General features: G+C 33.1%; 1 protein-coding gene across 3 annotated transcripts; it reads left to right on the forward strand.

Annotated features, from left to right (window-relative positions):
- Positions 1–53: 53 nt before the first annotated feature.
- Positions 54–7,934, forward strand: LOC109857983 (SH3 domain-containing RING finger protein 3). Of its 3 annotated transcripts, none has more exons than XM_020434810.1 (13): positions 54–1,047; positions 1,166–1,280; positions 1,372–1,470; positions 1,585–1,721; positions 1,794–1,920; positions 2,053–2,376; positions 2,559–2,887; positions 2,961–3,301; positions 3,413–3,585; positions 3,720–3,862; positions 4,394–4,561; positions 5,526–5,642; positions 5,704–7,934. In XM_020434810.1, exons 1-13 carry the CDS (start codon positions 560–562, stop codon positions 5,885–5,887), a joined length of 2,745 nt encoding a protein of 914 aa, XP_020290399.1. In that variant the 5' UTR covers positions 54–559; the 3' UTR covers positions 5,888–7,934. The 3 variants fall into 3 exon arrangements, with proteins under 3 accessions (XP_020290399.1, XP_020290400.1, XP_020290398.1); XM_020434809.1 differs by having other exon boundaries at positions 57–1,047; positions 3,389–3,585; XM_020434811.1 differs by lacking the exon at positions 4,394–4,561 and having other exon boundaries at positions 55–1,047; positions 3,389–3,585.
- Positions 7,935–14,659: the final 6,725 nt, after the last annotated feature.

Below are 14,659 nucleotides of genomic sequence, written 5' to 3' on the forward strand. Positions count from 1 at the left end.
GTGTGCTGCCAAGCGACAATCGAGACGTTGATCAAGTCGCGTCGTCGGCCGAGTGAGACAGGCGCGCGCACTCCGGACGCGGACACGCTTCTCTCTTGCTTTATTTAAACGAGTGCAGGTGGGCAGAATAAAAAAAAAAACAGAAAGAGAGAGAAAGAGAGAAAGAGAGTGCAGTACGTAAAAGCGAATAAATTTCTGCGCTCATGATACCGCACGGTATCGGACAGTACCGGAACTGCAGCCCGATAAACCGTCCGTTTTTCCCCCCAGAGTGAAGAGTAGGAAGGCGGATGCTTGTGTCCAAGAGAGACAGACGTAAGGCCGGGAGCGGCTAGGAGGAGAGACAGTGAGGGAAAGAGAAAGTAGTTAGTTAAAGAAAGATAATCAGAGAGTGTTAGAGATGAGAGGGAAAGAGTAGCTCTTCGGATAGAGCAAGCGCGAGCGGAGCAACGAGGAATCCGGAGTAGATTCGGTAGGTAGGTAGGTTCGACTCCGAACGACCGACCGACAGACAGATTGTGGTGGTGTGTGCGCGAGTGAAGTGAAGAGCAAATTCACGATGGACGAGTGCATGCTGAACGACTTGTTGGAGTGCTCGGTATGTCTGGAGCGACTCGACACGTCCAGCAAAGTTCTGCCATGCCAGCACACGTTTTGCAAAAAGTGTCTGGAGGAAATAGTGAGCACGCATCGCGAGCTACGCTGTCCGGAATGTCGTGTGCTTGTGGACGCAAAGGTGGACGACCTGCCGCCAAATGTGCTGCTAATGCGTATCCTCGAAGGGATGCGCAATGCCGCGCCGAAAAATCAAGTCAAGTCCGGATCAATCTTGTCGTCAAGATCCTCTTCCGGTGGCACTGCCGTGCCGCAGCGGTTGTTCGGCGGTCACCAGGTTGCTCCAGCACCCATCGTGACTGGCAATCTCGTGCCCGCCGTTGTTTCCGAACAAACAGTGCGACAGCATTCCAATGCCGCTGCTAAACAGGTGCACCTGCATAATCAGGCGTACGGAAGAGCAATCTACGATTATGTTTCTAAAGTGCCAGGGTACGTTTTATAATTGTATCAATATTTGTGCGCTGTATTTATATATGTTCGTATCTTATTTATGTGTACCACATCAACACATTTTAGCGTTGTACACATTAAATTTTTGTTCGTTTAGTGATTTGAGTTTCAAAAAGGGTGATATAGTCATCCTTCGGAAGAAAATCGACAACAACTGGTACTTTGGAGAATGTGGCAACAATCATGGTGTCTTTCCCTTGTCCTATGTTCAGGTACACAACTTGTACATACAACTAACGATAAATTGATTGTCTTTTAATGTGAAATTTATTATTTTATTACATAATTTTTCTTAAATTGTAGGTGATGACACCTTTGACACCACATGTACCCCAATGTAAAGCATTGTATGATTTTAGGATGGCAAATGAAGATGAAGATGGTTGTCTGACCTTTAATAAGGTATTTTTTAACTGATTCTTATTAATTTTGATTATTGTACGATTTTCACACGTAAAATTATTTACATAAAATTTCAACACACGCATCCATAAAAAATATGTAAATAATCTTTAGGGAGAAGTTATCAGCGTTATTAGAAGAGTAGATGAAAATTGGGCAGAAGGTAAACTTCTGGACAGAATTGGTATCTTTCCATTAGCCTTTGTGGAGATGAATAGTGTCGCTAGAGCTCTGATGAAACTTTCTACCAAGTAAGCAAAAGACTACTGAGAATTTTATTTTATTTTAAAAATAGATGTGTGTTTAAATAATCCTTTAATTAGTGTACAGCCAGGACCATCAAGAGTAGCTCCGCCAACTCCAACAAATGAGGAAACCACGCCATTGATTCCAACAGATCATTCGCGCAATGTGCAAACTACAAGCCAGCCACGATCGCAATTGGTACAGGTAGGTCATAAAATATACATTAAATTATACAATAAATTCAATTATACAATAATTTATTCGGTTTAATTAATACACAACAGCTTTCATGAGAAATATATTTTATAAATATGTATCTTGATATTATCACTACAGAATGCTGCATTACCAGTTTCCGACTCCCTCTCAAATGTCTCCTCCGGAGGCAGTTCTACAACCACCACTCCGAACACACCTAACAGCTCGACCACATCCAGCAGTTCCAGCACCGCACCGAGCAGTCCCGGCAGTCCCGCAACGTCACCGCCCGCCGTTGGCAACAGGCATAACGTTAAACGTCATAGTTTCACTGCCGTCAATACAGGTCATCATGCTCATCCTCATCATAGACATAGCGCTGAAATACTTAGTCCTCCGGTAGACAGTGCCTCTAATAACGCTAACAATAGTGGAGGCAATGAGTCATTTTCTCCTTTACAAGTAAGAAAATCACATTTTCTGACATCAATACCTGTGTGAATAATTTGTATATACGAATTGCTGTATCTCGACAGTCTCTAAGTTGATTTCACATTCTCACATTCGAGTTTTTGATCTGTTTCATTCCTTCTTTTGGTAAGATTTATTTTAAACTTCTAAATAAATTTATTTTGTTACTTTAGGTCAGCAGTAACTGCAAAGGAACTACTTCGCAATCGGATCACAATCTTCGTCACAGACGAAGTGGCAGCAGCGATCTCGTTCTTGTTCAGCCATCGCAGAGTGTATCACCTGCCAATCAAACATCTAGCAGCGCGTCTAGCGCGACGCACCTGCCTGCGGCATACGTAGCGTTGTATCCGTACAAGCCTCAGAAAGCAGATGAACTTGAATTACGAAAAGGTGGTATCTACATGGTAACGGAACGTTGTCAGGATGGATGGTTCAAAGGCACATCTAATCGTACCCAAAAGTGTGGAGTCTTCCCTGGAAATTACGTTACACCCGCTAAGTATGTGTTCAGATATGTGTTTTCAAGTCTTGCGAACATTTCGTTATTCTTATGTTCTCGATATTCATTGCAGATGCCAACGCGGACTGTGCCGCGGATCTTCAAACTCACCCAGCCAACATCAAGGTTCGCCACTTTCGAATGCAGTATCAAATGCTGAATCGCGCTTGGCTGTAACGTACACAAAAAGCAAAGGATCCGCGCCACAGCCATACAATCCTCGCACACTGCCGCCACCGGAATTACCGCCTCGAGCTGTCAGTCCCTCATCGACAACCGTATCCTCATCTTGGCATGGTGCTGGTCAGCAGAGCCAAAGATCGAATCAGGAAACTAGTCCACCACGGCACAATGACCAAAACGTTACCAATCCACTTGGGCGTAGTCACAGTGCAGTAATGACATCAAATATTCGTATGTATTTTTTTTTATTTATCACAACGAATACTTCGACATTGGTATTTTGACGTTCGAAGCTAGAAGAAAATAATCGCATTATAGCTTCTCCCGGTAAACAAATCACAGTATCGGCATCATCGCTGACAGCAGTTGCTATCAATAGCGCTAACAGTGGCTGCAGCAGTATTTCCGCGCCTTCCTCTTCCGCTAATGACATGAACAGAAGTCCAAATAATACTTTGAGAGCAGTAGTCGCATCTTCGAATGCAACTGCAGCTGCGTCCAAACCCACGGAAAAGGTATTTTTGCGAGAAATACATCTCATATATTTTTTGTTCAAGAAACCCCAATAGTGTCTCGCGCCAAGTTTGACATGAGACCGTGACTATATTTATAATAACGCTTCACATACATGTATTTATGTTAATTGCAGCCTAAGGAAAAGAAGGACAAATGTGTCTCTTTAATGCGGCGGTTTGCCAACATTAAGAAGTCTAAATCACCGCCACCGGCGACATATTCGATGGATAATCCTGTATTTGATGACGGTAATTCCGTCAATCCGATACATGTTCGGTGAGTATCGTTAGTTAAGTTTAATTATCATAAATTTATGTCCGACATATTGTCCATATGTCCATATACACAGAGTTTATATTATAATGCAAATATCGTAAACTTTGTTAATCTATTCCAAACTGAATTGCACGTTCTAATGATCGATTTGATGTGTACGCTGTTGTTCGCATGTATATATGTTGTGTACGTACATGAAAGTACTCATGTTCATTGTTATGTTATTGTTATTTTGGACATGTATAACATTTTGACACAAATGTTCCTATAAGTTTTGTGCACACATAAGTGCCATTTTGATGCTAAAATTACATTGCATGACTATCATCACTATAGTTTACAAGTTAGCACATATACAAAGTTAGAAATGTAGGTGGCAAAAATATACATATATATGTATGTAGCCACTCGCAAATAATATAAATCTTAATATCATGCTTTATGCAGCATGACATAAATTTGCACGCCTTGTGATGTTTCTCTAATGTTATATTGGGACTGGGTGGGCGGGGTAAATTTTGACAATCCCAGATCGGGATCTTGCCCAAGTCAATTGCTACAGGTGGTACCCACACAGGAATTAAATACTTCAAACAACCAACAACGCTTATGTCCAGACTCTGTACAAGGGCACGTAGCATCTTCACAGAGACTGAAATACAAGGAGAGACCCTCCTTGCCAGTGTCAGTTATTCAGAGGTTAGTCGTTTGTAATTTTAAATATGAATTGGCAATCGCGGCGCGCAGCATATATTTTGTGTCTATTCCAAGTAAATTTAAGTCATACATTATATACAATAAACACTTAATAAATTTAAGATAGTTCCATGTAAATTATAATAAAATCCAAGAAAATTGATAGCATTATTTATTTGTTTAGTTTGTGTCATATATTATTGTTATTAATATTTTATGATAATATTGTGGATCGTTTTCGATAGCGGTATAAAATTAATATTAATGTTATTTTAAACAATTATAAAAGTATTCATTTCCAACATAAAACCGACATAAACACTTTGTGCTAATATACGTTAAGCTAATGTGCGCATTTGAAAATTCTATTGTGTTTTTTACTTACATTTCTTACTAGTATTTATAATTGAATGTGTGGTAAAACTACATTTTTTTCAGGTAAGTGTACGATATGTTCTTACAAGTGAAAAACTTTAACCTTTGTAGAGCACAAAATAATATGTACCATCTTGCTATATAATTTTATATACATGTTTTATATACACGTTACCACACGTTATATTATATAATTTTTCTAACATTTATCTCTCTATAAAAATAAGGCGCACTCTTGTACAAGACAGTCTTTTATCTAACATATGAAATGTGTTACTTAAAAAATATAAACATATATTAAAAGTAAAAGTTAGAGAAACATTAATTATTGGATTACTTTGCATGTTTGAAAAATTGATTGTCACTATTGGTCTTTATATGGCTCTTTTATTATTTTTATTTATATTTATTTAATTTTTTAATGGCATATTTGAAATGTATTTTGTTTATGTGATTCGCTTGTGTGATGCTGAATCATCTGATGTAGATTGACATTTTACATATCTATATTCAAACTAAATTCTTATTCTAGCTTTTATTATAAATGTTATTTTTGTATATGATATATATGTTGGTTTTTGTTCTTATCTAGATCTGGTGAATCTGGTGGTGCTATGGTATGTTCAACCATTGGAAATCATCATCGTAAGAGTAATTCTTTAGACGCTGGGATGGGAAAGCAAACGAAACAACAATCATCGCGCGATCGGTAAGTTACAAAGTTAATTTTTCGTCACGTTGTACGCTAAACTGTATTGTTTGCATTTCAGTGAACGAGTTTATAGATTTCGTTGTATCGTACCGTATCCGCCCAACAGCGAATTCGAGCTGGAACTTCGCGTGGGAGATATAATATATGTTCACAAGAAACGCGATGACGGATGGTACAAGGGTACACAACAGCGTACTGGTCGCACAGGATTATTTCCGGCAAGTTTTGTGGAAGCTTTCTGAGATCCGACGCAAAGTCGCATAGTGCTAGAAACTTGCATATAACTTAGCCTTTTCCGTGTATTACATGACATATATGAAGTTCTAAGTAATGAGGCTATTCAAGTTCTTGTGTGTGCGACGCGCATATATATTTTGTTGTTGATTTTCTCGCGTTAGACTCAAATAAAACTGTAATTGATTTATCAATGCATATCCGCGTTCGGCAAAGCTCGAATATACTGTGATCGGCTTGTTTATATTGTTTTTATTTTTAGATCCTTAATTAAATCTAAAGAAAAATGGCTATCACAGATAATAAGCACAAAACGCGCTTACTAAGCGTTGTGTTTTGCTGAGCGCGGCCACTTATGTAGACATATATTACGCGTGCCGTGTTGTGCAATAAATAAAGTGAATACCGCAATATGAAAAAGCGTGCAATGATGAGAAAATTTGCGCCACAATATTTCTGTGCAGCAAACCATAAGTGGAATAATGCCACACATGATAAAATGACTGATACATGTCAAGTTAACAAACACATTCACACAGTGAATACAATAGTGACCGTCTACATGTCAGTGATTTTGATTCCGATTTAGTCATTAAGTTCATTTCTTTCATATTCTGATGGTCGGAGTGTTGCTCGGTCTACAAGACTTTTTTTTTTTATCTGATCTTACCGTTGCAATTTTTGGCATTGAATAAAGAGATCTGGTTTTATCTCGCTCATCCTTAGCTGTCTCTTTCGCTTGAGCAACGCGAAGACAAGTTCTTTACAAGTTCTCGCACAAAGCAGTGAGTTCCTCTGAATCACATTGGCGTATAGATGGACACTGCTGTATATACTTTTCGCATAAAAATGAATTATATTATAATAACAAAATAGTGTGACATGACATATACGTGAAAAAAAATAATTCAAAAACTATTCAACTGTACTGCCATTGAGGTAATATAGACGGAGATGTTTTCGTAACAAAATAAGAAGTTCATTATTCAAATGATTACTGCCATTTGTGAACGAGAAAGATATCCGTGTTAAACCTCTCGTGTTAAACCACCACTGATTTCTAAACTTTTACTTGTCTTCTCAATGCGTATAATTTAACGCACAAAGAGAAGTATTACATAAATTTAAAAAAATGTATCATACACACCACACACATAAAGCTATTTGTGACACGTAACTAAATGTAGAATTATACTTTACATTATGTGTTCGCTTGTGTGCTAAAAGAGTTCTATTTAAGTTTTCGAATAAAACTTGTGAAAACACAACCTCTTAAATTTTTAAATGAACTAAACGAGGAAATACTAAAATGTCTCCAAAAAATTAAATTGTAAATTAAAAAAAAAAAAGACCAATTTGAAACACAACACAGATTAGTGTATCAAAATAATATTTTAAATGAAAGAAGGCGTTTTACGGATATTTTAATTTTAAATTTAGATCTTTTTCAGTGTGCTAAACAAATATGTAAAAAATCAGGAAAATTAGTAATAATTTATATCAATGGTTTTGCCGTTGTCTGAGGAAATAATTTTCTTATATTTTTTAATTGTTGTAACTAGTTTAATTAGAATTTTTGGAAAATGATCTTGATGTTTATGCGATGTTGAAATATTATATGAATACTAATTTATGAATTATAACACTAGATTTGTTTTCTAATTTTATAAAGTCAGTATACACGTCAGTATACATGTACTTGTTAAGCAGCATATGACAAGAGATTGGTCCTTCGTGTATCACATTTGTAAGCTATTTTGAAGATACGTGAAAGAATTAATTATTTAATAACACAAAAAAACAGTGCTTCCATTTATACATATACATATATATCACCTGATTGTCGATCAGTATTTATTTAGATTAGATACACGAGAATGTTTTGCTATATGTTCTCTCTCAAATTATTATTAATTATATAATCTTTTTGCGCAAACAAATGTTGTGTATCTTTATACTGTTTTACTTTGTTAAAAGATACTGTACTACTTATTGTATTATTGTCGTAATTATATACAATTATTTTATATAATTTATATTAAGCAGCAAGCACAAGCGTACCTAATTTTATATTATATTATTTAATGATGTACATATATAATGTGTATATAAAATATAAATGGAGAAATGTGTTCGTAAGTTTCTCTATTTATTTAATATTATACTGAATATTCCGAGTTATAACAGCTGAAGACTATAAATTAAAAACTATACTTTTACTTATAGAACATTTGTTTTCTTCCTTCTATGTACATATACTGAGTGAGGCTCCTAAAGCGTAACAACTGAATATTGTATTGTAGAACATACTATGTATAAGTTGAACTGTTAAAACTTGGCATATTCTGTATCTCAAACTGCGTTTTTTGGCGGCAACGTCGTTGACAGCTTGTGTTGAAAACGTTTTTTGTTGGCATGGCGACAATGATATATGTTGTTTCCAACTTATGTTGTCAACGATGTTGCATCGGCCTAAACCAGACTCTTTATACTCGGGGAGCGCGACTCCCCGCGCGAATGTGTATGTATAATGCTCAACTCATTAATGTTCTACATAAACGTAATCTACAATACATTTACACACACACATACACAATAATTAAATTGTGACACATAATATGTTGCACAAATTCAGGAGTAATAAGAAAACCGTACACAGTACAGTATATTCTATTCTCATCGCAAATATGTATGTATAGGCATGTATTTAATCAGGGAACATATTTATATTACTTGTGAATATATTTAAATGATGTATACTTGTACAGAATTTTACTGTAATTTCTTGATGTTGTAGGAATTGGCAGATGTCCTGTTACTTAGTTAAAAACAAACTCTGATGTACAACGAATCATATTGTAAAAAGTACAGCGTTGCGCAAAATGTTGTAAGGACAAAAGTCTATGATACTTTACAAAATTGTTACAGTTTCCTATGGTTGAAGTTTATTTACAATTTTTTTAAAAAATTTCCTTTGTCTTTTAATTAATGCAAAAAAAAACATTTAAACGTGTATATCTCGCTTATTCATGTATGATATTAACACGTAGCAATACGAAATGTAAATGTAATCATGACATTTGCAAACTCCTACGATTTGAAGAACTTTCTTTTATCTCTCTATTTATCTTCTTTGAAATGCAGAATAATTTATGTCTATATGTTATTTATCGCGATTGTATAACAAATATGAAAAAAAAACTTAACGTTTCACTTTGATTTTATTATATCGTAAAAAACAAAAAAAACAATATTATATCCTAATGGATGAGATCTAATAAAGATGCTAACGAGATGTAGTAAACGCATATATACTTTCCATACTCTCGTATCTAAGAGTGACTTAAAGGTAATGAATGTCTACATGCACATACCACTGACAGAGATGTAATTTTATAGTTATTCGTGTCCGAATGTGAGAATCACGTGGCTGGATATATTTTTTTATGTATCAGTCACTCTTCAGAGCGCAAATAAAGTAATTGAACCGTAGAATTGAATCGCATCTAGAAGTATGGGATAGAGAAACAAATATCTCTCATGTGAGGGGCCACACTAAGCATGTAATAATCCAACAGTTTATACATTGTAACAGAATATGTAGAAGTCGTCGAAAGGGAGAATGATAGAAAATGATATATAAATATATATATATATATATATACATATAAAGTACACGCGTCTGCGTGTGTGTATGTAAATGCACGTGTACACATACACATATATATATATATCTATATATATATACATACATACACATATACCTATTTATACAAAGAAACTCATCTGTTTGTGTTCACGCGAATTATTGTTATAAGTTTTATTTGAGAATTATATTGTACTCTATTGTGTATTTTCGTGTTTATCCGAAACTTATTAAACGTCACACGCACAATATATTCAATGTTTTTTGCATATACTCATCTCTCTTTGAAAAATATATGTAAAGATAACGAGATTTTTGTACGATGCAATTTTTGCTTTTGCATCTTTTTTTGATATCTAAATAAATTTCCGTGACTTTTATCGGTAATTCGTATAAATTTGATTCCTAAATATAAAATTACATTAAGAACGAAATTATAGAACCATAACGCATAGAATCTATTTACGCATACTTATGTATGTTTTATATAATGTACACTTAAATAATTTATATATCGCTGACACATACTGAGAAATTTGTAAAGTAGTTTTTAAGTTGCAAGCAGTACATCTAGATTGATTATGACATCAAACTAATTATATATCTCATCGTTACGTATATTGCAACAGAATTCAATGCGACTCGATCACACAAAATTTGTCTTCCGCATATTGTGTTGATTCAATATTATTGCCTGTATGTTTTTCGTGTTGAAGGATACAAGATTCGCGCAGCAATGACTTTGAATCAACGTGTGCGAATCACTTACTACGTTCTGTGAATTGTAAATAAGTTATTACGAACTCTGTCATTCCTGTGTGATGGTGCGACACAAAATCGCGTTATCATCGAAGCTATACTTTCGTAAGAACAATAACCTTATACAGAAGCCGGAACATCTATAGATTGCACAACCAACATTTACAACATGTAGCGTAGCATGTAAGATGAAGATCCGAATCGAGAGCCTTCGTTAAATAGACCAAATGTGTTTCTAGCACTTGTTTCGTAAAGAAGGAACTTAGAATAGTCATTACATACCTGTTATTATATCTTTACACGCTACTTATGCTATCTCGGTATTTTGTCACTAACGTAATATATTTCAAGTCTATGTCGATGTCGTGTCCAAGCGTAATTTACATGTATACATACAAGTATCATTTATTATTTAAAAGGCATATAATATAAAGCCTGTAATAAACTTATTCACATGGCTACCACAAAAAAAAACATTCTACTTTACTTCTCTAATATATACATATATATTACATATACTATATGTAATGTGTACCTTATTTTAATATACCATGTTCATTTCTTTCCTTCCTTTTCTCTCTCCCTCTCTCTCTTTCTCTTTTTCAATTACTTAAATGTTAAAACCAGTTTTTTATTTGTTAGTTATAAATTACCAAATTCATTAGACTAGGCTGTAAATAATCATTGCAATAGAAAATCCATTTATACACACTATTGTCGTATACGAAACTTAATCTAGTAATTACATACATTACACGAGACTGATCAATGCTCAGTCCGATACAGAATCCCTTGAACTGTCGCAGACAGTTTATAGATAATTGAAGCCTTTCGTGTGAGTTACCGTATTAGTTATCATCACTATGTTTCTCATTGAGTTTATCGTTATTATTAAAGAACTACTTCAATGACAAATTTATAATTTCTTCAAAAAGCTACCTTCTAATGTAATGATTTAATAGTAAGAAACATGTGATGTTTAATACTATCTTGCTGCTGTATCAATTATCTGCCTAAGTGCCAAAGAAAAGTTGAAATTGACAAAGTCTGCTTTCTGTGACCTCGACGATAATCATTTACTACTACGCATCAATGATATTTATACCAGTGCTTTAATACAACAGTCTGGCTATCTTCGCGTGGAAACGCTTCTTCGCACGCAAGCATTTCAATTCAGTCGCAAATTTAATCAAGCAAGCGACTTAATCGAAGGATGTTATCTAAAGATGAAACAGTATATATTTTATATAAAAATACATGTTATTAAAATCACGTCATAAGATTGGTGCATGTGCAAAACTCTAAAGACCCACACTTTTGTTCCAACGCTCTTATCGTATTGTTGTTTATTTATTATTTGTTTCACAAAATATTACTAAAAGTTTCAATATATTCCGGAAAAAAAGTCCTGCATATATAGTTGTGTACTTTGATATCTGATTATAAATAATTACATATGTAATTACATATAAGGTCTCAGAATGAGATCGCATACGCGATCTCATAAGTGATTGCATAAATTACACACTAGATATAAAATTTTATGGATAAATTTTTTCTAGTTTCTCGGTATCCGGTAAAAAATATTTCATATATACTTATACACAAATTAAAATAATTATATCTAATTATGCAAATTTATATGCCGAATATGTCCATACAATTTTATACATGGAAAATTTTTTACTGGGTATTTTAAACTTTTTGCATGAGAGATAACAAATATGTAGTAAAGTGATAAAGAACACACAAAGTATTTCATAGCAACAGAACCAGTAAAATACGACGCAAAAATTATAGTACGCACAAAAATTATAAAATAAAAAATGTACGCCACAATTGAATATATATTAAGACTTTTGAATATTCATTCCGAGAGTTACCTTGAACGATAATGTAACAAATGAAAAATTATATCAGATTTATAAATTTTTACGAAAGTACGAGTCGAGACGTTCAAGGTAACTCGGAATGAATATTCAGAAGTCTTAATGTACATATATTCAATTGTCGCATACATCTTGCATCCCATAATTTTTGTGCATACTATAATTTTTGCGTCGTATTTTACTAGTTTTGTTGCTATGAAATAATTTGTGTGTTTTGTGTCACTTTACATTATTTGTTATTTCTCATGTTATCTCTGAGAGATAACAAATATATAAAGTACGTAAAAGTACGTAAATATATAATGTAAAGTGATACACACAGGACGCACAAATTATTTCATAGCAACAAAATACGATGCGAAAATTATAGTATGTACAAAAATTATAATATGCAAAATGTATGAGACAATTAAATATTAAAATTATAGTATGCAAAATGTATGCGACAATTAATACATCAAGACTTCTGAATATTCATTCCAAGAGTTACTTTAAGACAATGTCAAACAAAAAATGAGAAATTATATAGATTTATGCACTTAGGACTGCGACAAACTAAATTTTTACAGCGATATTTGAAAGTCAGCGAAATTTTTGTTTCGAGATTCGGATTAATAAATAATTATAAATACGTTCACAATAAAAATAGGAAATTGTTAATACGACGTTAATACGATGTTATTTTTAATCTCTCATGTAATGTTTCAAAAGATTGATGAAACTTTTGTTTCGAGATTCGGATTAATAAGTAATTATAAATACGTCCACAGTAAAAATAGAAAATCGTTAATACGACGTTATTACGATGTTATTTCTAATCTCTGATGTAATATTTCTGCTTACACTTGAATCTTTTGATTAATTATTTTAAGATTTGCGACAGAGCAAAAAAACTTGCACATTGTATTTATACATTTGTCATAAGATCTGTGACAACAGAAAAACGTACACCCAGCAAACATAGAATATAACTATTATATAACATAGAGGTAACACGTAATATATAACAGCTGTTTTACTTTATTAACATTGATGTTATATAATTTTTAATGTTTTAAAATTTTAATATAATCATATTATATACCTATTATATTGCTTGTTATTAGCTGGTAATGACATTATAAGCAATATAATAGATATGTAATAGATTACATAAATGTTATATAAATTTTACATTACTGTTATATAACACTATTTATCAATATATAATTGTAATTTAATAATAATGAAACAGTTACATGTTATATTCATATTATATAACTGCAATGTACAATCAGTAGGAAATTACAACTAACATGAATGTTACATGCAACGACCATGGTATATTACTTGTTACATTCTGTTTCATTACGACAATGTTGCTGTTGTATATCTGTGTTTGCTGGGCATATATATGTAAATTGTGCGTTTATCGAAGTAGTAAATTGCATGAAGAAAATCTTGTATATTTTTTGCTCATTACGTAATTTAAATACAAGGCTGTAAAAATAAAAGTTGCAAAAATTTTAACTAACCGATTATATACATATAAAAAACAAAGAGATGAAAGTTCACTGAGTTTGTTTGTTGCTGGCTGCAAGAGTTTGTAATAAAACATCACGATCAAAGTTGTTCGTACATATGTAAATTGTAAGAATATTCGCGCGAGCCGTATTCACTTTTGTTCTCATCATGTTTAATTGTCATGTTGCACGCTACATTGACGCTATTGCTAAAATTATCGTTGGATAAAAGCGAATCTGTCTAGTCTACGCGAACAAAGCAAAGAATTCATTAAGAAAAAATCTATACAAGTTTGCAAAACTGTTTACACATGCAAATTCTGAAATATACTGAGTGTGTCATTTTCTTATTTCTGAAAAGACTTTTAAAGTCTTACTAAATTTTCATTTTTTTTGTTTTAGAATTTTTCTTCAATCTTTAATACGAAAAACTTTTGCGCACAAATTTCTGAAAAAATTACGAGAACGTTTTTGATCCCGGAAAAATAACACCCCATACAGCACACAAATATTGCATATACATTGCAGGAATCTTTTACCGCAATGTTGCAATGTTGCCGTTTCACTGTGAAATATTGATGCATCATTGTTGTTGAATTGCAGCAACGTTCAAATGGCCGCTTTTAGGGAGATTGCAACAAAATATCATAGCAATATTGCAACGAATGTAACAAATATGCAATAATGCAGTGTTACTGCAATCATTAAGTAATATTGCATATAAGAATAGTTTTATTTCTTATACATTGCGTTAAAAACATGAAGATATATGAAAGAAGGAAAAGCTTCGTATAAACAAGAATGCAATAATTTTACATCTAAAATATATATTATAAAACTACATATATAAATATATATTTTGTTAGATTAAAGTATTGTATTTGTGTTCAAAAAAATACAATAGTGTATGTATAAAATTAAATACAATACTTTAATTTTTTTAAATATATTATTTATATTGTATAGCTTTATATTAATATATAT

The sequence above is a fragment of the Pseudomyrmex gracilis genome, unplaced genomic scaffold (genome assembly GCF_002006095.1).
Source record: "Pseudomyrmex gracilis isolate BER0280 unplaced genomic scaffold, ASM200609v1 scaffold_179, whole genome shotgun sequence".
NCBI classification, from domain to species: domain Eukaryota; kingdom Metazoa; phylum Arthropoda; class Insecta; order Hymenoptera; family Formicidae; genus Pseudomyrmex; species Pseudomyrmex gracilis.

Bases quoted from the DNA above. Each gene is read 5' to 3' on its own strand.
- LOC109857983 (XM_020434809.1), top strand. From the start codon at position 560: ATGGACGAGTGCATGCTGAACGACTTGTTGGAGTGCTCGGTATGTCTG. The intron at 1,471-1,584 runs GTATTTTTTAAC...AATAATCTTTAG, and splicing joins GTTGTCTGACCTTTAATAAG to GGAGAAGTTATCAGCGTTAT. The intron at 4,562-5,525 runs GTTAGTCGTTTG...GTTCTTATCTAG, and splicing joins CCAGTGTCAGTTATTCAGAG to ATCTGGTGAATCTGGTGGTG.